The sequence below is a fragment of the Crotalus tigris genome, unplaced genomic scaffold (genome assembly GCF_016545835.1).
Source record: "Crotalus tigris isolate CLP2741 ecotype Arizona unplaced genomic scaffold, ASM1654583v1 scf7180000024437.13266115, whole genome shotgun sequence".
NCBI lineage: Eukaryota > Metazoa > Chordata > Lepidosauria > Squamata > Viperidae > Crotalus > Crotalus tigris.
In genome coordinates, this window is record NW_024100606.1 from 1,269,298 (window position 1) to 1,293,650 (window position 24,353).

At 37.7% G+C, this 24,353-nt stretch overlaps 1 protein-coding gene across 7 annotated transcripts in view; it reads right to left on the reverse strand.

The window, feature by feature from the left end:
• The window catches only part of LOC120302749 (reticulocyte binding protein 2 homolog b-like), a 145,619-nt gene that overhangs the window by 101,985 nt on the left and 19,281 nt on the right, over positions 1-24,353 (reverse strand). For 6 of the 7 annotated variants that reach the window (XM_039331626.1, XM_039331623.1, XM_039331624.1 and 3 more), the window contains exons 12-19: positions 21,459-21,602; positions 17,444-17,515; positions 13,724-13,867; positions 12,242-12,313; positions 4,406-4,549; positions 3,357-3,428; positions 1,710-1,853; positions 233-304 (exon numbers count right to left, since the gene is read on the reverse strand). In XM_039331626.1, coding sequence (XP_039187560.1) covers positions 233-304; positions 1,710-1,853; positions 3,357-3,428; positions 4,406-4,549; positions 12,242-12,313; positions 13,724-13,867; positions 17,444-17,515; positions 21,459-21,602 — 864 coding nt within the window. Of the gene's footprint in view, positions 1-232; positions 305-1,709; positions 1,854-3,356; positions 3,429-4,405; positions 4,550-12,241; positions 12,314-13,723; positions 13,868-17,443; positions 17,516-21,458; positions 21,603-23,212; positions 23,281-24,353 lie in introns of those variants that run through there. The other variant, XM_039331628.1, reaches the window with a different exon arrangement.

The window sequence follows — 24,353 nt, forward strand, 5'->3', positions numbered from 1 at the left end:
GATGTATTTTTTTTCTCCTTGTGAGTAGGATTATTGTATATCATTGGGTGTCTGGAGTTATATGATATAAAAGTTTTGTTTTTTAAATCCTTGTATGCCATCTAGAGTCACTTGCGTGAGATGGATGACTATATAAATAAAAAAATGACTGACTGATTATATATTATCAACTGATGTGGAAAAGTTGCATATAAATCCCACAGAAAAGAGCTCATACAGAGCTATACTTTACCAGTATAATTTTTTAACCGTCTAGTTTCCTTCATAGCTGATATCAGTTCTTTGACATCCACGGTTTCATCAGCTATTAAAGGAAAAAAAGGAAACCATTAAATGTTATCAAACCAACCAAATGCACTATTAATGTTGTTATAATGACAATAGATAATAACATCACATAAAATGCCAGATTGTCTGCCATATGTGTTGCAGTCAGGAAATCGGCTCAGAAATACAGGAAAGAGAGAAGTTTAAAAATATACAGTATATGCTTTATTTTCACCAGATCATTTAATAAAGAATTAAATGATCACCCATATTTCTTGGCCAAGAATTTCTAACAAAGTGTAAATGATCAAATGAAGCAAAGATGAAATTAGAAAGTTACAATCTGCCTCCCCCCCCCTCAGGAAAAAAACAGGGTGAGCCCTACAGTGCTGGTGTGATGGCACTGGAAGCTTCTTTCCAAATGGAAGACCTCAAACTTACTTGCTTATTTCCATTTCTATGCCATCAATTCCTCAGTATTCAAGTTTCAGTAGCACCAAATGGTCACATGAAGGGCAGAACAAACAGAATCAAAATGCTACAGAGATAAAAGTTTCTGTTCTTACTTGCTCACTATTTCTCAGAGGGTCTTGGGAACAAGAGCACAATTTTGAACCAGTAGACTTTTCCAAGGTTATATCCTACAGATATCTTGGGTTTTGTGGCAATTTTTCCTATACTTGCTAGCACTGTAGCAATGTTGAATTTCTTTTAATCTGTTGTAAATTTCTTGGGGTTAGGGCAAAGGCCCAAACTTTTTAGATTGGTGGACCTGCTTGAAACCTGGACAGCATGATGTAGGTACTCTCACCCAATTGGTGGGAGAGTGCTTTGTTAATCAGAAAAAGGCCATTGTGGATAGGGGAACATGAGGAGGTTTCTGCCTATCACCAGCATCTTTAGCACTGCAGGATACTCTTCACACCCTAGCTTACACTGGCTTTTCCCTCTAAGGAGATAGCAATCTGGGTCTTTTTCTAGGTAAATTGAATCCATTATTTTTATTTTCTAAGAATGCCCATTGAACCTAAATCAAAAGTGGTTTTTTGTTTATTTATTTATATCATAAAAATATAATGCTACTTGTGAGTGCTTTGCATTATATATATATTGGGGAGAAGCGCTCTCTCTCTCTCTCCCCCCCCCCTCTCTCTCTCTCTCTGTGTGTGCAAGGAGTCTGGCAGATCCAGAAAATGTTTGTAGGCCATTAGTTCCTTGACTTGGAATTCTAGTATTAAAGAAAGGCCCAACATGTATATGAAATCCTATGCACAATTGATCAAATCAGTTGTTCCATAATTATTTTTCCAATGTATTCCAACAGCAACTTTTGAAAGGACTATTTCAACTCCAGTTTCCCTAGTAGATCCCTGCCAAACTCCTTCTTCTGAGCAAGATGTCTACCAGATTTCCCAAAAACAGAGCAGGAGCAAAATTCTCACCAGAATCTGACAAGGTCTCAGTGGCGTGCATTAATTCTGACTCGGTTAAATGAATTCCAATATTATTGAAGGAGTTCTCCACTTCAGAAACATTCAACTGTGTTTCCTTGAACTGGTTAATAATTTTGATGGTATAGTTCAGAACTATAAAGAAAGCAGAGGTTAGACTTCTTAAACATATTTACTTTTTAAAAATTGACTTACTATATTTTTCCTATGATATTGTCTCCTATCGCTATGTGTATTTTACACCCACTAAAATTGAAACCCAACAATTCATATTCCACACTATGAAAAATTGAATTCTATAACTGTAGAGAGCCAAAGAGATGATCTTGGAAAAACTATATAGCAACAGGTTTTTAGCTTGGGAAATTGTAAAAATATTAAAAAGAATCTTAGATAGGCTCTTCCTTAATTCCTGAAGATGTAAGAGGGAGGGAACAAAAAACATAAGATTTCAAGATTCTGTTACAATGGTCTATATCAGTAAAACAGAATTTTGGTCATTTTTGAAGAGGCTGTTTTCTGGCCTATCTCAAAGGGCTGACAATAATCACTAGGATTTATGCAGATGTACGTGACATAAAATATTGTTTGATTGAAAATTATTTTCATTATCTGTCTTAGTTTACTTGTACCCAACACATCTCATTAAATCTTTCCTGGTTTATTTATGCTTAGAACAGTTCATTAAGATTCAACAGTCAAGAATCCCACTTCCAATTTTGGAAATAATCTTGCACTCTCTTGGCCATATTTCAAAGAAATCTATTCATTAGATTCAAAAGCAAAATCTATTTTCAGATTCCATGCTGATAATAATCATGGAGTGTAAATTCTGCAAAAACTTCATCCAGGATCAGAAGTGAGCATCAGGCCTTACATTAATCTTAAATTGTCAAGACTAAGAGAGGCACAATTTGGAAGAAGAGATGATATTTTCAGCAACTTCCAGAGAAGCAGTAGTCCTCATATTCACTCAAACTTTCAGAAACAAGATCATGCAGAATACCTTTGGCAATAAAGTCAGGTGATAAGCGTGACCACTAAAGTATGACAGCATCCAACCATCCTCACTTGACTTGTGTTCTTCATTAGTGTGATTCAAAAGCCTGCACACTAGTTTGTATTGTTAGAAATAGATTTTGTGCCATCATGTCAATATAACTTTTAGTGGCCATGTTGACAGACTTTCTTCAAGAAGATCTATCCCAGCTTGGCCCGTTTGGTTTTGCACTGATGCTCCTATCACCACTGTAGTAAATTTCATCTAACTTACTACTGGTCATTCTCTTCTCTTTCCTTCCACCTTTTCCAGTATTATAGTTTTGTTAACAGAATTGGTAAAATTAGGAACTAAAGTCTTTTAGGAAAACAGTAAAAATCTGGCTTTCCTCCCAGAAGTTGATAAAGTTGGCATAGGGTGATTAATGGGATGAATGTGAGTTTTATTTGAGCCTCAAAAAATTTATAGTTTTAAATGATTTTTTTTAGTGTTTTGTGTTTTTATTTATTTCACTATCCAATGTTCACTTCTGAGAAGCTAGATAAGTTAGTTTAATAAATAAAAATGTGGATTACAGTGGTGATATGGCCAAAAACTTTCTACCAAAAAAATAACTTGCCCTGTTTCAACTCACTCACCTTCAATTTCTGAAAAGCGTTGTAGTTTGAAAATCTTCTCTGTGACTTGCCCAATATCAATTTTTCCTTCTCCTGCAAAATGAATACATTTAATCAGCAGCTGCCTAAGGCTTTTCCTTTATATATGATGGAAGAATAATGACATTCCCACAGTAGTGGAGTGGATGTGAAAATGTCGGAACTGGCAGAAATGGCAAACTGACCAATTTGGTCAGAGAACAAACAGTATAAAGACTGAAAACTTGATATTGAACTTTTTCTGAAAGAAAAAAAAATGAATTGATATTTATGGATTTGAAAACTAAGAAATATATGGATTAAACAAGGAGTGAAGGGATTTCTGAAATATTTAAAAAGGGAGAGGGACAATAAGTATATAATTATCTCTTGAAAAGAATTTGGCATCCACAAATGAAAATCAAGGTGGTTTAATGTCAGATTCAAAACACTAGGTCCACATGTGAAGATTCAATTAAACTAATTTATTGCTGAAAGCCTATACACAGGAATCTTCTCATCTAATGGTTAGCACTCACTGAGAGTTAGATAAGGGCCAATGACTCTCAAGGTGAGTTGTGAGCTTGCCTCTTTTCTATACAATGTCACATGTCCCTAAAGATATGCTTTTTTATTACATTATTTTTAAATTTTATTTTTCACATTTCTATCCCACCACAACCCAAAGACTCTTACCAGTATAGAGGGACTATATAGCAAAAGCAACAAACATCTCTGGACCATAGATTCTAGCCTGCAGCCCTCAGATTTTCTGGTGATCTGCTATCCTAGTATTAACTAAGTCCAAACATCTAAAACTTTTTTTATAATGAGTTAGAAAGAGTCAACAATGCTGGAATGTTAAAAAAATCCAGAAGACAATGGCAAACAGTTTCTATGTGTGGATAGAAAACTATGTGTATGTATGCATATAATCATCAAGAGATGCTTGGGTTGAAGAAATTTTTACTTTAAGAGAGATGTTTTCTGAAGAGATCCCTTTTTCTTGGCAGTACTAAGAATGTGAAAAGAGTGCTTCCAGCAATACTTACTATCAGCTGGAATAATCTGAATTAGATCCTCGTACTCCTGTGGGTATAAATGAATGCCCATCTTCTGGAGGGTGGTTTTGAGGTCCTTCAAAGAAACTTTGTTCTCTTTAACATTGTTGACTGCCTGAATGGTATCTTTCAGCACTGAGGGGTAAGACAAATTTACATTTTATTTTAAGGAGTTACCAGTAAGTATATCAATTGTACTCTTTTGGATGAAACACTACAAACTAAATTACGGACTTAAACACAGTTCAGGATCCTCCAAATAATGAGCCAGAATACATATAATTCATCACATCCTGATTTGCATGCAGGAGCTAATTGGTTTAGAATAAAGGAGCTGATAGTATTCCATTTATTAGAAAGGAAGTGGACCCTAAGAAGATCCACTCCCAAAATAATAACTAGTACAATAAGCAGGACAGGAAGAATATTGACATTTTTAAAAATTTGATGTTTGGAGAAGCCTCTTGAGATAACATGAATATTGACATTTTTGAATTTTGGTGTCGGAGAAGACTCCTGGGATACAAACAAATGGATTATCCAACAAATGAACCCAGAATTTTCACTTAAGGCATAAATGATCAAATTCAAATTATCCCACTTTTGACCCAGTATGTGAAAAACCTAGCTCTCTGGAGAAGACTCTAATGCTGGGAAAAATGGGAGGAAAGAGAACAAGAGGACAACCAGTAGCAAGTGGATGGAGTCAGTTATAGTAGCATCATTGGAACATCTGAAAAACCAGATTAGGTTTCATTATAGGGAAAGTCTATCTATATGATCACTAAGATTCAAGAGTCAAGATAAGACACTCAGGTAAAATTTAGGGCTGATCTTCAGATATTCACATTTATAACGGAAGCATATGTCCTCAAAAGACATAAAGAAAGGAAAGCAATTGTTACTTCTTTTCTAGGCATGAATGGGAAAAGTAATGAAAATACAGCATCCACCAGTTTAGGACTTTGATACAAATCAGGACAGAACTCTTGGAATAGTTCTTCCAACAGGAATCCTTTATTAAGAGAAAATGGTTGCAGGCATGCTAGACAGGACTTGGGGTTCAAGCTCTCCCATTCAAGGTTTTAAGGGGTTCCCCAGTAGTCCCACCCAATCAACCCCCCTTCCAGTGATAGTTTCAAGTATCACAATTCCATCCCCTTTCTTCTTCCGTCTGGATGGAGACTTCAGATAACTACATGAAAGGCAATTACTCTTCTTTGATATGTTAACGCTGAGAGGCCACAATAAACACACATTCAGTCCTTTGAAGTGTGCTGAAGGAAGTGAGGGCCATAAAGCCCCTTTGCTCTCCCCCTTTTCTCCCTCTTATGGCAGAATCCAGAGAAGGCAGAATTGGGAGTTTCTATGTTTGATAATTAAAGATGAAATATAATTGGATTCTGACATCCGGCCCCTCTTAACAATAAGAGAGATCCACCTGAAAGAAAACACAAGTAAAAGAATTTAGTTAGGCTTGTTAGGATACTCTGTGTGAAACTTCTTCAATAGCTTCGGAGCTCTGACGTGACGTTTATGGACCCACTCATTTTGTGAGGCAGGGAGGTGTTTCCAGGCAACTAGGTACTGAGTTGTTCCATGATATCTCCTAGAGTCAAGGATCTCTTTTATTTCGAAGTGTTGTTCCCCCTCCACCATGATTGGAGGTGGTGGTGGGGGGGATTTTTGGCCGTAGAGGTGACTGATGCTCTCTTTTCAGCAAGCTGCAATGAAAAACTGGGTGTATTTGCCTGAGGTTTTTGTATAATTCTAATTCTACTGTTACTGGATTTATGATCCTTTTAATTGGAAAAGGTCCTATATATTTTGGTCCAAGTTTTTTACAGGGCTGTAGGGACTTTAGGTATTTTGTAGATAAGTACACCATTTCTCCTATAATGAATGGTGTAGGCTCAACCCTTTTTTTATTGGCTTGTGCTTTGTATGCCCGCCTAGCTTCATCTAGTGATTTTCTGACTATTGCCCAGGTGTTTTGTAGGTTTTCCATCCATTCTTTCAGTGAAGGGATCGTTGGTTCTTTTGGGGTTAACTCTGGCATAGGGTTGAAACTTTGGCCGTTGGCTATTTTAAAAGGAGTGTAGCCTGTGCTGGAGTGGACTGCATTATTGTAGGCAACTTCTGCAAAAGGAAGTAAGTCCGTCCAATCACTCTGTTGTAAATTTAAAAAACATCTCAAATATTGCTCAAGTACCGACTGGCACCGTTCCGCTTGTCCATCTCCTTGAGGGTGGTGGCTAGATGTCAATCCCTGAGTGGTCCCTAAGAGGGATAAAAATTCCTTCCAAAATGCAGACGTAAATTGCACTCCCCTATCAGAGATGATGCGTTGGGGTGCCCCGTGCAATCTGAAAATGTGCTGGATGAAAAGTTTTGCTAAGGCCTTTGCAGTGGGAATTTTTTGGCAAGGGATAAAGTGCACCTGTTTGGAAAATAGGTCCGTGACTGTCCAGATAACATTATTCCCATTGCTTTCAGGCAATTCCACTATAAAATCCATGGCTATTTCCCTCCAGGGGGCTGAGGGACTTGCCACTGGTTGTAACAGCCCTGGCGATTTCCCTTGCAACCTCTTTGCTGATGCACAGGTTGGGCAGCTGGCAACATAACTTTCTATGTCCTTTTTATTGATGGCCACCAAAATTGCCGTTTAATTAAGTGTAAAGTTTTTACAAATCCAAAATGCCCTGCTGATTTTGTGTCATGGCAAAGTTGCATGAAAGTTAGTCTTTGAGTTGTTGGTATATATAACTTTTCCCCTACCCAATGCAATCCGTCTCTCATTGTGCACACATGTTTGTTTTTCTGGAACCAATCATCTGTTTCCAAACTTTTTCTGAATTCAATCCCAGTTTGGCTGTCCATTTGTGGTTTTATTTTGGCTTGGGTTCTTGTGGTTACTGGCGCTGCCAGTTGTGATTCTGCCATTATTGGTCTAGAGTCTGTGGTTCGTGCGCTGTTATATTGGGGCATGCGAGATAGTGCATCTGCCAGGAAGTTCTTTCGTCCTGGTAAATGTTTGAGCTTAAATTGGAATTGGTGAAAATGCTGGGACCAGCGGGCTTGTTTGGGATTGAGTTTCCTGGAAGTTTTCAGGGCTTCTAAATTTTTGTGATCAGTCCATACCTGGAAAGGGATTTTGTTGCCTTCCAGGAACTGTCGCCACGTGAGTAATGCCCAACGTATCCCATAAGCCTCCTTCTCCCATACGGGCCAGCGCTGTTCTGTTTCCGTGAGTTTCTTAGATGTATATGCACAGGGTTGCAATACTGCATCATCTTTTTCTTGTAATAGCACAGCCCCCACTGCCACATCACTTGCATCTGCCTGTATTATGAAGGGCTTGTCCATATCTGGGTGCCTTAGTACTGGTTCGGCAGAAAAAAGTCTCTTTAGTCTCTCAAACGCTGCTTGGCACTCCATTGTCCATGTTAGTGGCTGGCTAGGTTTTACTGAGGATGTTCCCTTCGTTTTTAGTAAGTTGGTGAGGGGCAAGGCTATCTGTGCAAATGAGGGGATGAATTGGCGGTAAAAATTTGCAAAGCCCAGGAAACTTTGTAGTTGCTTTCTTGTGCGGGGTGGTGCCCATTCTAATACTGCTCTGACCTTCTCTGGGTCCATTTCAATGCCCTGTGGGGATATGCGATAGCCTAGGTAGTCTATCCTTTCCTGGTGGAATTCGCATTTTGAGAGTTTGGCATATAGGTGAGCGGCTCGCAGCTTCTTTAAAACCGCTCTGACAAGTTTGACGTGTTCTTCTTTTGTTTCGGTAAAGATAAGAATGTCGTCCAAGTAAACAAGGACCCCCTTAAATAGGTGCTCCCTTAGAACGTCATTGATTAGTTGCATAAAGACTGCAGGGCCCCCTTGTAATCCAAATGGCAAGACTTTGAATTGATAGCACCCCATGGGGCAGTTAAATGCAGTCTTCCATTCGTCCCCTTCCTTGATTCTCACTCGATAGTAAGCTTCCCTTAAGTCTAGTTTAGAAAAAATTTTCCCTTTCGATAGGTGTGACAGCATGTCTTTCATGAGGGGCAGCGGGTATAGGTTGCTTTCACTGATTGTGTTCAGGGCCCTATAATCCACGCATAAACGTAAAGAGCCATCCTTCTTCTCTCTAAAAAGGACAGGGGCAGCCACTTTAGGCTTAGCTGGTTCAATGAAACCTCTCTCCAGGTTTTTTTTTATAAATCTTTCCATTTCCTCCTTCTCCTTTGGGCTCATGGAGTATAATCTGGGTTTCGGGAGTTTTGCCCCAGGCTTGAATTCAATGGTACAGTCTGTGGTCGGTGGGGGGGAAGCTCATTCGCCCTCTCCTCACTGAAGACTTCAGCAAGGTCCCTATATTCCTCTGGTCTTTCTGTTAATCTTTTTTCCTCTCCTATGGATGCTTTTTCTATTCTTGATTCTGGTAGCCTCTCTTGGGGTTTTAAGTCCATAGGGTCCCCCTTCTGGAATTTGATTTCTGTCGTCCTCCAATTTACCCAGGGGTTCCATTTTTTCAACCATTCCATCCCTAGAATCATTGGGCATTCCATACCTGGGGTCACCACAAACGTTAAGTCCTCTTCATGGTTGCCCAGGGAGAGGTGTATTGGCAGAGTGGCTAGGGTAGCTGGCACCCCCCCTCTATGGATCCATCTAGCTGGCCAAATGAGATTGGTTGTTCCAGTCTCCTGGATGGGATGCCCAGATTCCCCACTAGTGTTGGGCTAATGAGGCAGCGGGTGCAGCCAGAGTCTATTAAGGCTTTCACCTTCACAGCTTCGGGCATGGGGGGGATTAATATAGTCACTGTTTTGAAGATGGGTGTGATGCGTCCACTTACCAGGGGTTCGCCTTCCGAGCTGTCATCTGAGGCATCCACCGTCCCTGTGGTGTAGGCTGGAGTTCTTTCCCCTTGGTGAGCAGAGGTGGGGTTTTCTGCAATTTCCATCATTTTCATGGCTGTTTCTTTTGGCTTAGCTGAATACCCTCTGGGTTTGTTGATTGGGGATCTGTCTGGGTTGTGCTGGGGGGCCTTTGAGCGGCATTCTACAGCTCGATGCCCTTCTCTTCCGCACTTGAAACACCCCATCTGCTTCTTGGCTGTATCCGATGATTTCACCGGTTGGTGTGTCAGCTCAGGCGGGGGGCGGCTCCATTGTTTTCCTCGGCGATGCCTCTTCAATATGTCGATCTCTGCTTCCTCTGCCAAGACGTACCATTCCTCAAGTCGATGTGGGTCTCCTCGGGGCAGGCAAGCATCCTATAGATCATAGTTTAGTCCGTCTTTGAAACGGCCAAGGAGGATGTCTTCTGGCCAATTCAGTTTGCTGGCAATGGCTCGGAATTCTTGTGTATACTCAGCCACTGGGCGTTTGCCCTGCCTCATCGTTGTTATTCTTTCACGGGCTTTGCGATCAGCCAGGGGGTCTTCAAATCGTCTTCTCAACGAGGACATGAAACGGTTGAAGTTACTGAGTTCTGGGGCATTGGAGTCATGCAGGTTCACCACCCAATCTGCAGCTGGTCCATCCAGGGCAGATTGCACGATCCGGATGCGGGCTTTGTCGCTGGGGATGTCCTGCCCATATTCCTCCATGTAGCTGAGGACTTGGGTTAGGAAAAACCCCAAGCGTGTTGGCTCCCCTTTGAATTTCACCTCCAACGGTGGACGTCTTGGAATGGATCGGTGCCTCCATTGTGGGTGGTAGTGTCTTCCGTCCAGATTTCCATCTTGGGTCCGGTAGGGGGTGGGAGCTCCTGGATCAGTAAATGTCCCTGGGGTTGCAGGTTCCACGTCCCCCTCGGTGTCTCTCCCTTTGTGGCTCCAGGAACTGGGGCGGGCGTAGGGCTCAGGAATCTCCTCTCCTAGGGAGCTGAGAGTTCTCTTCATCAGGTCAATAGCTTTCTCTAGGATCCAGTCTGAGTACGGCATACAGCTTCCTCCCTCTTCACTTGCGTGCAGGGATTTCTCCATCTCCTGCTTCCATTCTGGTTGCTTGGTCCCCCGTCTCAGGGTCACTTTTCTTGATTCCTTTCCCCACTCGCTTTTCTTTCCAACGCCCATCGACCAGTGAGGCTTGTGGTCCTGGGTCTCCACCACTTCTTCTTCTGAGAAATCTGGCCTCTCGGATCCCAACGTCTGGCAAGGTTCCAACTGGGTCAGCGGCTCTCTTTCCAGGGAGTTTTCTCCCTCTCTTTCTTCGTTGTCTGACATGGTAAATTTTTTGCAAAATCCCCCGGCAAGGGTCTACCTTCCAGGTGGATTAATTTTGCAAGTCCTGTCTAATGTAAGGACCCACCCCACTTTGCATCTTAAGAAGACAGAACTCTTGGAATAATTCTTCCAACAGGAATCCTTTATTAAGAGAAAATGGTTGCAGGCATGCTAGACAGGACTTGGGGTTCAAGCTCTCCCATTCAAGGTTTTAAGGGGTTCCCCAGTAGTCCCACCCAATCAACCCCCCTTCCAGTGATAGTTTCAAGTATCACAATTCCATCCCCTTTCTTCTTCCGTCTGGATGGAGACTTCAGATAACTACATGAAAGGCAATTACTCTTCTTTGATATGTTAACGCTTAGAGGCCACAATAAACACACATTCAGTCCTTTGAAGTGTGCTGACGGAAGTGAGGGCCATAAAGCCCCTTTGCTCTCCCCCTTTTCTCCCTCTTATGGCAGAATCCAGAGAAGGCAGAATTGGGAGTTTCTATGTTTGATAATTAAAGATGAAATATAATTGGATTCTGACAACTATGTCCAAAGCCAGCTTCATTTCCAACTGGATTACATAAGAAAAGCAATGTGTTTAAAATATTAATTAATATGAAAAAACAACATTTATCAGGGAAAAGTCCAGGGTCCCCACTTTGTTAACCTAGGACTGCCAATTCCAGCTGAATCTGATTTTGGAAATTTAAATAAATCTGTATGAGACACTTTTGTGCATATCTACCAGATATAACATTTTAATAAAGAACAGGTATCAGGTAGATGAAGGCAGAGACAGAGCATGTTTAACTTTTGTATGAATATGTGTGATGGAAATGAGGGGATGCTGCCTAGGCAACCATCAGACCATAAAGGCAAGAGGAGCACTTCCACGGGATGGAGGGAGCTTCAAGTATTGCAAGAGACCGAGTGGAGGAAAATGGTTCAGTTCCTTCCATATCTGACATACAAGACACTGAGAGGAAAAGACCAACAGATTTCTGGAGGAGAGGGTTCCATACAAACATAAAAAAGCAAGACATCCTTGTCTAATTCCACTAAATAATGAGGAAGTAGCAAAAATATGCTGCTAATCTTTAATTTAGATGTGGGAAACTCATAATATTTTGATCTGTTTTATGAATTTCAAATGAAATCCAAACTTACTTAATATAGCAAACATCTACTGCCTATATATTTTTTTCGGTGTCTAACAATAAGGTTACAAATTGCTCTTCCTTTTTATTCAAGGCTACTACAACTACAACTAACCTATTGTTGCTTGTCTAGTTTTTATAAACCCTGCTCCATCATTTTTAAATAACTTGTTGTTCTTATTTGCTAGCACTGGTCCTAAACACAATATTAATCGGTCAAGTTGGATAATAACTAGCACAATGGATGTGATCTTTATCTGATTTTGGTATAACTGTATTATAAGATTAATTAAATGCTTCTAGGGGTATTCTCTTATCAAGTATCATCATACAATTGTAGGGCCCATGTAAGGTCCATGAACTCCAAGAAATTTATTAAAATGATTGTGTAGGAAGGCTGAAGGTCTCAGCTACATCTCCATCCTTCTCTTTCTCAAAGATCAGTCTAACTTACCTGACAGTTCTTTAAATTGGGGAGTGTGGGTAAGAATTTCAATGAAGTCTTTCACAATTATCTTTCCATTACCTGCAAGCCAAAAAAAAAAAAAGATAGATGATAGACTGATAGGCAGATAGACAGATGATAGCTACATAAATAGACACAACATACTTTTGAAAATAAAGGACAAGCAGAAGTGAGGCCAATTGGAGAAATATAGGCCTTCTATAGCTGAGATATCTGGTATATAATTTATGAGAAAAGACTTTCCTGAGACCCGAATGGAATAGGATACTTTGCCAATGTAGTAAATTGTCAATGCAGTAATAGACCAGACAAATAAAAAAGCCAATGAATGTTTCTTTGTGGCATTTTTCAATGTCTGCAGATTTTAGAAGGGCACCATACACCAAAGAAAACTCTTTATCATGTGAATTTCCACAAGCACTACTAGATTTTTTTGTCCAATAGCCTAAAAATTAAATATTTAGGTATAATTTGTCTGCATAATCGTTAAGTGTTCTGTGCTGGACTTTTTTGCGTTTTACTATATATGGACTCTCAGTGGAGGAGGAGGAGTGAAGAGGAGAACTGGAATTAGTTTATATTTTTACCATGTCAGTTGATTCTGATATTAAGCACACAAAGTTGTGAAAAAGTTAGTACTGCAATGAAACCATAAACTCAATGTTTTCACCAATAAAAAGGACTACCCTTTTGAAGCATCTATCCTAAAAAATAAATAATAGTATGGAGAAAATACCTAGTCCCACCTTCTAAATTTTAACAATGAAACAGAAAAGCCTTAATCATTAATATTAGAATGGATTGAGGGCTTATTGCTGGGATGCACACATTTGGGATTATTGAAGCACTGCCATTGTCATTGAAGGAGCTTGTACAGAATAGTTCAATATTTCTTTGTTACAGGTGGTCTTTGTTTAATGACTGCCTTATTTAGTGTCTGTTCAAAGTTTACAATGATGCTAAAAAAGTAACTTCATGACCAGTCCTTGCACTGACAACTGTCACAGAGTCTCTGTAGTCATATAATCAGAGTTTGAACATTTCACAACCATGGGATATTTAAGACCATTGCAGTATCCCACAGTCATGTAATCGCCATCTGTGCCCTTCATAGCCGGTTTCCAACAAGCAAAATCAGTGGAGAAACCAGCAATAAAATCATACATGATGTCTCACCTAATGAGCATAGCACAAGTGAGTCCATTGCAATCATATGATATCATGCTTCATAGAGCAAAATGTACATTGCCAACAAATTTGGAGTGCTTGGGTATGCTTAGGAGAGCACTGACTTTTCTAGGCTTCCCTATCTATGTTTCCTGGGAAAATACATGGGAAAATCCCATTGGAGGAAAATTCCACTTAGGGTTAAGGTTAGTCCCAACTATGGTACTTAAGTGAGGACTACCTATCTATTGTCTGCTAGTTATTCTAGCGATATGGATAAAAAATACTTTATTTTGTACTCACCATCAATAGCAACCTGTTTTAGGGCTTCTTCTAATGCATTTTCATGTAGCTGGATACCCATATTTCTAATAAAGGAAGGAAGATCATGCAGAAACATCTTGCCTTCTTCGATCTTGTCAATGGCTCGTATGGTGTGTTTCAAAACTGCAAAGTTGTAAACATGCCCAGTTCTTGTCACTAAATACTATCTATGCTGCTACCAAAGATGCAGAATGATAATTCCAGAGGACATACAACAATTGATAAAAAAATCTTTCAATTTTGCTGACTAAGAATCAGAGGAACAATTTTATTTTTGGTGAGGTGAGCAGTTCTGCAGTTTATGTTGTCTCAGATCCATCAAGATGTACAATTCAGTTGCTACATTCTGTCTTAGTTGAAATGTGAGTTTCCAGCCCTTTCTCATCCTGAGAAAAAAATTTTTTTTTCATCCCTCAAGGAGGGCTGTTTGTAGAAATTTTACTCTGATAGTAGCACCCTACACTGGTGGTGGATGATGGAGTGAGAGAAAAGACCCACTGCTGTGCTGCCTGTCTCTGAGGCTTTTAATCTTTATTTAATTCTTACTAATTTAAATGTTTTATATTTATCTTTTTTCATTTTGTAAGCCATCCAGAGTTGCTTCAACAACGGGATGGGTGGCATATAAATTTAATCAATAAATAATTTTTTTTCTGTTGTTAGCACCACTACTATCTCCTGTCCTAATTCCTGCTTTATAATGAGGGAACAAAGATATAACTTTAAAAATTAACCCTAAAAAAACCAACATGAGAGAGAAAGAGAGGGACTGGCTACTGCTATTGACAATCACTACTGAGAAATCTTTGGAAAATCTCCCTGCAAAAGTGTGGGTTAAAAATATTCTGTCCTGACTTCTGGTTCTGGATCGTGGCACAGGCGGTTGTGCGAAGAGACCTGTCTCTTCACCGGCTGGTTTCCCTCCGCCAGTAGACCCTCAATAGGGTCAAAAAGTCACCCTGGAGGGGTGACTACTGTTGAGGAGGCCCCTCATCTGACTGCGGAAGGGTGGCAGCTCCTTCCGCTGTCCGAGCCAGCTCTTTAGGGCCAACAGAGAAAAGATCAGCCAGTAAAATGGCTGATCACTTAGCCGCATCAGCTGAAAATCAGAAGAACAGCTGAGCATAAAGAACCACAGTGGAGGATCTGGGTGAGACTTTCCTTCCCTCCCTTTGCCCTAACTATTTTCCTGTAAAAACCTTCTGAACTACTTCCCTGCTTTGAGAGAGCAGCATTTGTTTACTTGGGAAAAAGAGCTCTAGAAACAAAAGAAATAAAATAGCTAACTTTTACTGACTATTTAATTTTTTGGATACCTAGGGGTTCTGAAAATATTCCTATCATTGTACATTATTATTATTTCACTTATTATGCTGGAGATATCTGCTTTTTTTCTCTATTTTCCTAATGAAATAAAATTTTATTAACTTGGAAAAAAAGATCTTACAGTCTACTGAGGACATCTTGTAGCGAAAAGTGTTATTGCAACTGTATTTCCTCTTGGTGTTTGAAGATAGATTTGACCTTCAAATGATAATAAAAGGGAAAAGATAAAGGACTTGAAACAGCTGGGTGGTGAATTTGTTTACTAGAAATTGTGGAGGTGGATATTCATTGACCTTTAGTAAATATAGCCTCCACTAAAAGATTAAAAGACTATTTCACCACTGAAATGGAAGAATTTTACCCACAGCTTGAATATGAGCTTATATTGGAAAATTTTTTGGAAGTCACGGAGTACATGAAATCTTGGAGAAAGATTAAAGATGATATTTCTGAACCACAAATTGAACCTCAAATCTTAATGGATCATTATATAGGCCAAGGAACAATAGAGGAGGAACAGATTAGCCCCAAAGAGGCCTGTACACAACAATATACACAACTTAAAGAGATGGAGGAACCATACCCACAACTCAACTATAAACTTATACCGGGAAAAATTGTGGAAGCTACTGAGCAAATCAGTTTTAGAAAAACTCTTGCCCCAAAACCTCAAACTGATTTTCAGACTCCAATTGATTATACCATAAATCAAGAAACAACAGAAAAGGAATTAATTAACACAGAAGAAGAGATTATACAACCCCATGCACAATTTATGGAGAACCTTGATGACTAAAGAATGACTTTAATTGAGATACCTGCAGTGTCAAAAACAACAGGAATTGACATCCAGACACAAGTTACTGAAAACTGTGATAACGCGGATAATCAACTAGTAACTATAACATGGAATAAAACTGATTACACCATTCAGATGATACTGGAAAAAGGGGAAGAGAACTTTGACCAGACAGAAGTGTCACTAAATACTCCCATTCAAATATTAAGATTCAATGATACAGAACCATTATTATGGAAACCGGTTTGACACAGAAAGAAAGCCAGAGATAGATTTAAAAATGTGATTTAAAATTTCACTTAATGGGTTAAAAAGGCTTTAGAGATCTTGACTGATTTAATAATTAATGGAGAATGTTGAGTTCAGTAAGAAAATATCTTTTGTAATAATATGCTTGTCTTAGATATGATAATTATTTGGAGGGGATTTAAACTTTACCTAATAGGTTAAAAAGACTTTTTATGGACATAGATAGATTGATAGAATATATATCTAAAATAGAGTAGAAATGTATTTTCTGAGTAATATTTTTATTTTAGGTAGGATAACTATTTCATAATGGAAGGAGGATAAGAGGGATTTGTGACGAGAAGAAATGATATTAATAAATGAATTATTAGATTAAGAAATAGAATATATGTGGAAAATACAAGAATGTTACTGTTGGAATAATATATGCATTTTAGATATAACTATTATGTTAGGAAAAAAGGGAAATAAGGGATACCAGAAGTGTTAACAATATGTTTATTCAAGGCTAAATTGGAATATGGTAATTGTAAATTAGTAAAGCTTAAAAACAGGATTTGGATTTTTATAGATGAAATGTTATTGATGACTATTTTGATTGATTGAATTTTACTTAGAAACATATTAATTTGAATATGTCATACTATACGAGGGAAACAGAAAGGGAACTTTTAATGAATTAACTTGAGTTATATATGTATGATTTTGTTTTTCGATGATTGATTTCCCCATCACCACGTTATTTCTTAAGCACTTTGATGTAAAAATTAAAAAAACGAATAAATTGCTTTAAAAAAAATATTCTGTCCTAACAATTTATAGAATTTTAAGAGGCACAAAGCTCTAGTCCTTTCAATAAGTGGAAGTTTTGTATTATCTTGATACTTGATCTAAAAATAATTATTTGCTCTAGAAATTCTTTTCTTTTCTTGTGTTAGAATTCTTATGTGATGGGGAGTTCCAACTCTCAGAGCTGAAACATATATCTCTTCTAATTTTTAAGATCAAGAGCATTTAAATTATTTGATGACATGGGAACAGAGTATCAGTGTGGTGGCCTGAAAAAGTCAAGAAGCTGCAACTGTTCACTCACTGTCCCTCAACTTTATGTGTGTCACATGGAGTGCTTAAAAAAGAGGAAAGGTTTCAATCACATGGTCATAGCTACCATCTTGACTTTTGTGACCCTGCCTTGTGGATGTACTGGAGCTGGATAAAACAATATTGGCCTGATTTTGGTTTACGTTAGTACAAAAATTGAGACTGAAGTGAAAATCTGCCATATCCCTTCCCAGGCTTGAAAACTAATGTTTTGGTTTACTTACTTGCAAATTCATTCAAGAAATGCATTTTCTCCATTATAGATATGAAGCTGTTGAAATTGACTCTCCCGTCTTCTGCAACGACAATTTACAAATATATTACAATTACTCATTTACTGGGATTTATACATAATTAGATTGATCCTTAGAGGAGGAAATTGAAGCAAATGTGGGCCCTCAAATGGTTATTAGATTCTAAGTGGCATCGATCCAAATCAACATGAAAACAAATCATAAACTATGGGAACTGCAGTCCAATGTTCCTAGCTCTATATTGGTCAAGGATATTTATAGTTGCATGCAAAAGTTTATCACCCCCCCCCCTGACAAATTATACACATCAATAAATCTGGAAATAAATTGATACAGTATTTATATGATACAGTGTTAAATACAACATCATTGTGCAAATATGACCGTGTCTTACCATATAGGAGCAGTTGTTTACTGATTCAATAATATGAAAGGAGTGTTCACCCTCCTGCTTAATATTTGTAATAACTTCTTTAGCAGAAATTACAGCTTCTAATAAATTTTCTGTAGTTTTTCTATTCTTGCTTTGGATTGTTTCCCACTCTTTCTTGTGGAACTTTTCTGGCTAAGAAATATTTTTATGTCTCCATATGGTCTTAGGTGAGATCTCCCCAGATATTTTCAATAATATACAAGTTTGGGAACTGAAATGATCCTCCATAAAATCCTTATTATTTTTTCCTGTAAGTACTTCATGGTTGATTTGGACAGATCATTGTTTGGCTGAAATACCTTTTTTTTTTTACCTTTACCTTCAGTTTCTTTAATTTGACTGGTTTTGAAATTGTTGATAAGATAAAATATCTGGGGGTTATTTTATCTGTTTCTAATGTAAAATTGTTTAAGAATAACTATGAAAGGTTGTGGGTCAGGGTACAAAAAGACTTGAAAAATTGGGAGAACTTACAGCTATCTCTCATGGGAAGAATTGCAGTGATTAAAATGAATGTCCTGCCAAAATTTCTCTTTTTATTTCAAATGTTACCTATTTTAAAGAATGAGGTTAATTTAAACGAATGGCAGAAAGGCATTAATAAATTTATTTGGGCAGGGAAAAAACCAAGGGTAAAGTTTAAAATTATGCAGGACTTCCGTGAGAGAGGTGGACTCAAGGTACCGAATTTGAAATTATATTATGACGCTGTGGTCTTAACATTAATTAGTGATTGGGTAAATTTAACAAATTCAGAGATACTCCACTTGGAGGGATGGGATTTACTTTTTGGTTGGCATGCCTACTTAATATTTAATAAAAAAGTGGATTGGGCCTTTAAATCTCATATTATAAGGATCTCTTTACTTAGGGTTTGGAGGAAATATTATAAAAGTGATTTTAAAATACCATTATGGGCTATACCTTGGCATGCGATAGAGGGGATAAAGAGAGGTGTTAAAATGGATACGGTGTCTTATACACAATTACTTAGATGGGATGGTCAAAATTGGCAGTTAAAATCTTTGGAAGACCTAGCACATGAAAATATTACCTATTCTTGGTTTCAATATAGACAATTAGTAGATAGATGGAAGATGGACCGTAATATAGGCCTGCTTAGAGAAGATGAAAATCTTTTTAAGCAAGTAAAGGATCAAAGACAAACTCATATTAAGAGAATTTATGGGGTGCTAGTGGAACTGGATTCAGAATCAGAATTAATTAAAGACTGTATGATTAAATGGGCGCAGAATTTTGGTGAACCAGTTCTACTGGATACCTGGGAAACTATCTGGCTGAGAAATGTTAAGTTTAGGTCAATACTGGAAGAAGGAATCTTTGCCTACTTTGCAAGAGTGGTTTTTTAAAGTATCTTACTTGGCGGAAATGGCAAAGATTTTGGCTTTCTTAAAAGAGCAAACGCAAGAGAAATTTTTTGCTGTATGGGAAAAATGGATAAATTTCATACAATTTAAACTGGATTTGAAAAAATATCATTTAGCTTTTTTATAACCTGTATTTTTCTATTTTAAATAATTATCTTATAATTTTGTTAATTTTTTTTAATTAAGCCTATATTCTGCTCTGGGAAGCTCCGGGGGGGAGGGAAGGGGTGGTTTGGGAGGGGTTGGGGGAGGGTTGTATTGTTTTTGTTGTTGTTGTTGTTGTTATTGTTTTTTTTCTATCTTTGTAAAAGTTTTTAAAAAAAAATTTCAATAAAAAAAAATCATTATTATTTTTTCCTGTAAGTACTTCATGGTTGATTTGGACAGATCATTGTTTGGCTGAAATACCTTTTTTTTTACCTTCAGTTTCTTTAGCAAATATTAACTTCTAAGATACATTGACATTTAGTTGAATCCATTATTATTTTTATACCTTTATAATATTTGTTGTGCTACTGGCTCCTGACACCTCTGAAGTGTGATAAAGCCACTTTATATTTTATAATTGTCAAGATATCCCTTTTCTGCAAATGCTTCACCCTTTTTTCTCCAAATATATCTTGTGTAATTGTGGTCAAATAGTTCAGTTTTGCTTTATCATTCAAAAAACACTTTGTCTCAAAACATTTTGAGGTTATTAAGGTTTTCTTTTCTTACACAATGGCTTTTGCAAACAGGCTGACAACAAGATTTCCTTCTAATAACTCTCTGATGCAGTATTATATTGTGAAGCTATGCATAGCTCATCAGTATCACATATATTTTTCAGCGGGTCAATTGCAATGATCCTGTTTTGCAGATATGACAGTGTGGAAATAAAATTTTAGCTGAAATTTTCTTGGTCTTTCAAGTGGATCCTTGTCATCAATTGTTTCTTGTAATTTCAGTTTCTTAAACATGTAATTATTATTATTGCTATCTGGAAGCATGTAGATAATTTTTTTAGCCTTATCCTTATTTCAAATGAAGTGTGAATTATCTTTATTATCAAATGCTCTGAAAAGTGCCCGGAGGAGCCATGGTAGTTGGAAACAGACAGAACAACAAACACAACCTAAAACATTTTCTGTGGAATGGCTTCATCTGGCTAAATATAGGCCTATTTGGGAGTCACATTTACAACTCTGCAGTAAAAAAAGTACCACTGAATTAACTAGTTATAATGGCATGGTTTGTTCTGATGCTGAAAGAATAGCTTCTTTAGTTAAATATAGCCTTTTTTACAGATTCACACAAAAAACACGATTATTTCTACTTTCATAGATTGAAGATAATATGAGGTCTGAAACTTCAAGTAAACCAATGAAATTTGTCTAACTGAACATCTTTCTCTTTTCAATAAATCTGGTTAAAGAAACCAATGTAAAAACCATGCTTAATTTTCTGTCGATTAAGTGTGATGATAAGGTAGTAGTAACTGGGTCTCTGATTGTAGCTGTCACCAGTGTTGACAAAAACTTATTCATTCTTCCACAAAATAGAGAAAAATATAATTAAGATGTGCTGGAATTAAAAGCCCTTCTCCTCAGCTAGAATAATTTTGGACCTGCTGGTTCCATTTCACTGCAATTTTAGTAGATTTACCCAATATTTCACATGGTATAACTTGTAAATTATCTAGTTTCTGGGGGAAAAAGTGAACTAAGTAATTAAATTTCAATTAAGGACTCCAGGGCATAGAAAACCACAATCCAACATATTATTAATTATTAGAATTGGATGCGCATGTAGATATAATGCACACAATGAAAAATCATGTTAATCAGCATAAATACCGGTACATAAAACTAAAACACTGAGATATATGATTTGTTAGATAGCAGCAAATAAAAGTTGACAATTTGGTTTATCTTTTATGGAAGGTAATACTGTTCAGTAGTAAGCATAAATTTTGCCTGTAGTATAGAAGATCTTGGGCTCTGTTCCTGGCATCTAAATATATTTGCTGGGTTAGGTGAAGATCAGTAGTCTGATGTGGTATCAGACTTCTTTTGGAACTCTTGGGCTCAATCAGAATGAAAGCTAGATAAATGCACAAACATAAACCCTGTCCATCAACCCACTGGCTATCAGATATAACCCCAAAAGAACTAAAGAGACCCACTTGCCACATCTGCATTCTGTAGCCTTTCCTGGAATTCTGTGTCACTCGTGCTGATTCCCAGTTTGTTCAGGGTGGAGCACAGATCATGACTTTTGATGTTATCTTCCGCAAGCATTTGGATGACATCAAAGACATTCTGTAAGGCTGAAAAAACATGCCAGTTTGGGGCAAAATACATGTTACATAGAGATCTGTGTTGAAACAATCTGAAGTTTCTGATGCATCATGTCAACTCTCTTACAGTTCTACATTCTGTATGTATAGTTGGAAGCTGAGCTTTAGAGAGAGATAAAGGAATGGAGGATGCGTGACTTCCAAGGATGATGCTGGCAACTAACCAATGACACAATGCTGATGTCAGCTACTTTAGTGAAACAGATGGAAAAAATTAAAACATATATTATTCTTACAGTCATTTCAGCAGAAAGTACTCAGAAACAACTTCAACTGCAATGGCCCAGGCTGACTATGATCTATGGAATCTCATTGTTGCTAACTATTCTTGTTCTTGCTTCTTATATTGTAACAAAAGCCCAATGTGCAGAAATGAAGCAGATTAGACATTTCTCTTCAAATTATATCATTTAGTATTTTTTCCCTTAAATTATTATTTAAAAAGAAGAGAATAAGTGAAAAAAGTGGGAAGCCACAGTTGGTAGTCTGCAAATTACACACATATCAACTTTTTTCAGGCTGCCCCAATCAATGCTTTATTGGCCATTAGGATGATATGCACGATGTCATCTGGCCTCATTTTTTTCAGTAGCTGCTGACTTTTATGCAATCTACTAAACTTAGATCAGTGCGGGAACATAAATAGCAAGGACTCATTGAAAACAATGACCAGCATGCATTAAATTAAAAAATCAGCTACTGGTGGCTTTTTTAGCTAGTGCCAAATCCCTTCTCTCAGTGTTGTTTCATAGGAAATGATGACAATCTCTAGGACCATTATGGATGCATATGTCTTTATGTCTTGCTCTTATCACTTCATATAAAGCAAAAATAGAATTTACATTTGAATATGTATTTTACACAGCTGATTCTGAATATGGCCAACCTTTTTTTTTTCTGGTGGAAAAATATCCTTCAATGTGTATACATGTATTAAGGGTGGCATTTCCCAGCCTTGGCAATCTTAAGATGTGCGGACTTCATGCTAGCAGGGGAATTCTGAGAATTGAAGCCCACAAATCGTACGATTGCCAAGAGTGGAAAACACCAGGTTTTTTTTTTTTAAACAATGCTAAAAACCAACCAAGCAAAATGCTATAAAGCAGCCAGACTTGTTGTTTGGCATGGTAGCTGAACCAGCCAGTATCAGATCCAGATGCTAGACATCTTTTTGTTCTCTTGCTGATGGTTTGAAAATGTGAGGTTACGGCTTAGGAACACCTCTTTCCTTCTGCTAAGGTTAGCTTTCCAATAACCTGAGCAAATAAAAACATATCTGACATGAAAGACAGGGGGGGAGTTTCATTTCTAGATGCATGTTTGGCCTTTGGGTCATTCCACTAGGGAGCTAGTTTCAATGTTGTTTTCTTAGTCTTTCTCTTAAGCATCATAAAAACTGGTCATTTGCACCCCAAGCCTATCAAGAGCTTCAATCTTGTCTGGATATTTATTTGGGAAAAATTATTTATTTATTAAGAGTTTAGCAAAGTACTGTGGACAAGTTTGCACTTTCTATGTAAGATAAGCAGCATTCCATACAACAGATGCCCATTTTGCTGTCATCCATAATGACTGCTTACCATCAGAATGCTTGGTCATGTCCTACTCACTGTCATTAAAAGGCAGTGAGGCTGGTGATAAAGGATCGTGTGGCTCCAGTTCAATCCCTTCACAAGAAAGAAATCAAACGAAAAATCTGCAGAATTGCTATCTGATGATCTTTCCCATCTGGGCTTTCTTAAATGGCTCACTAGAAATAGTACATATCTGAGAAAGGTCAAGCAGTCCTCAACCTATAACCGTTCATTTAGTGACCATTTGGAGTTACAATAGCATTGAAAAAAGTGACTCATGATCATTTCCCACACTTACAAACATTGCAGCATTCCCATGGTCACTTGATCAAAATTCAGATGCTTGGCAACTGCTTCATGTTTACGACTGTTGCTGTGTCCAGAGGTCATGCAATCACCTTTTGTGACCTTCTCACAAGCAAGGTCAATGGGGAAGCCAAATTCACTTAACAACCATGTTACTAACTTAAGAACTGCAATGATTCACTTAATAACTGTGGCAAGAAAGGTTGTAAAGTGGGGCAAAACTCATTCAACATCTGTCTCATTTAGCAACAGAAATTTTGGGCTCAATGTGGCCATAAATTGAGAACTACCTCTATCAGAGGCCAAATAACAAGAATATAGCATAGTATGAAATCAATTAGCTAAGATGAAGCAGATAAATTTTGCTAAAAATTGTTTGGAACTTTAAAAGGGTTTTGCTCATGCTTTCATGGGTTATTTTAAGGAAGGTTTTGCCAATGTGCTATTCACAGATTTGTTTTGGGTTACATGACTTGAAATATTGAATGTTGCAATCCCAAAATATCTGAAAGATGCAAGTTGAGGAAGATTGCTTTAGGGGCATCTACTTTATTGGTCTTCATGATGGATATCCATGTACGTAGAATGTAGTCATGATAGATAATCAAAAGCCTATGCTAGTTTGCACACTCTGACCAGCTCAAGGTTGATTCAGCCTTCCATCCTTCTGAGGTTGGTAAAATGGGAACCCAGCTTGTTGGGAGCAATATGCTGACTCTATAAACCACTTAGAGAGGGCTGTAAAGCACTATGAAGCAGTATATAAGTCTTAAGTGCTTTTGCTATTGTTAAATCTCAATGCTTATCCAACAAGACAATCACTAAAATTTCTTAATATTCA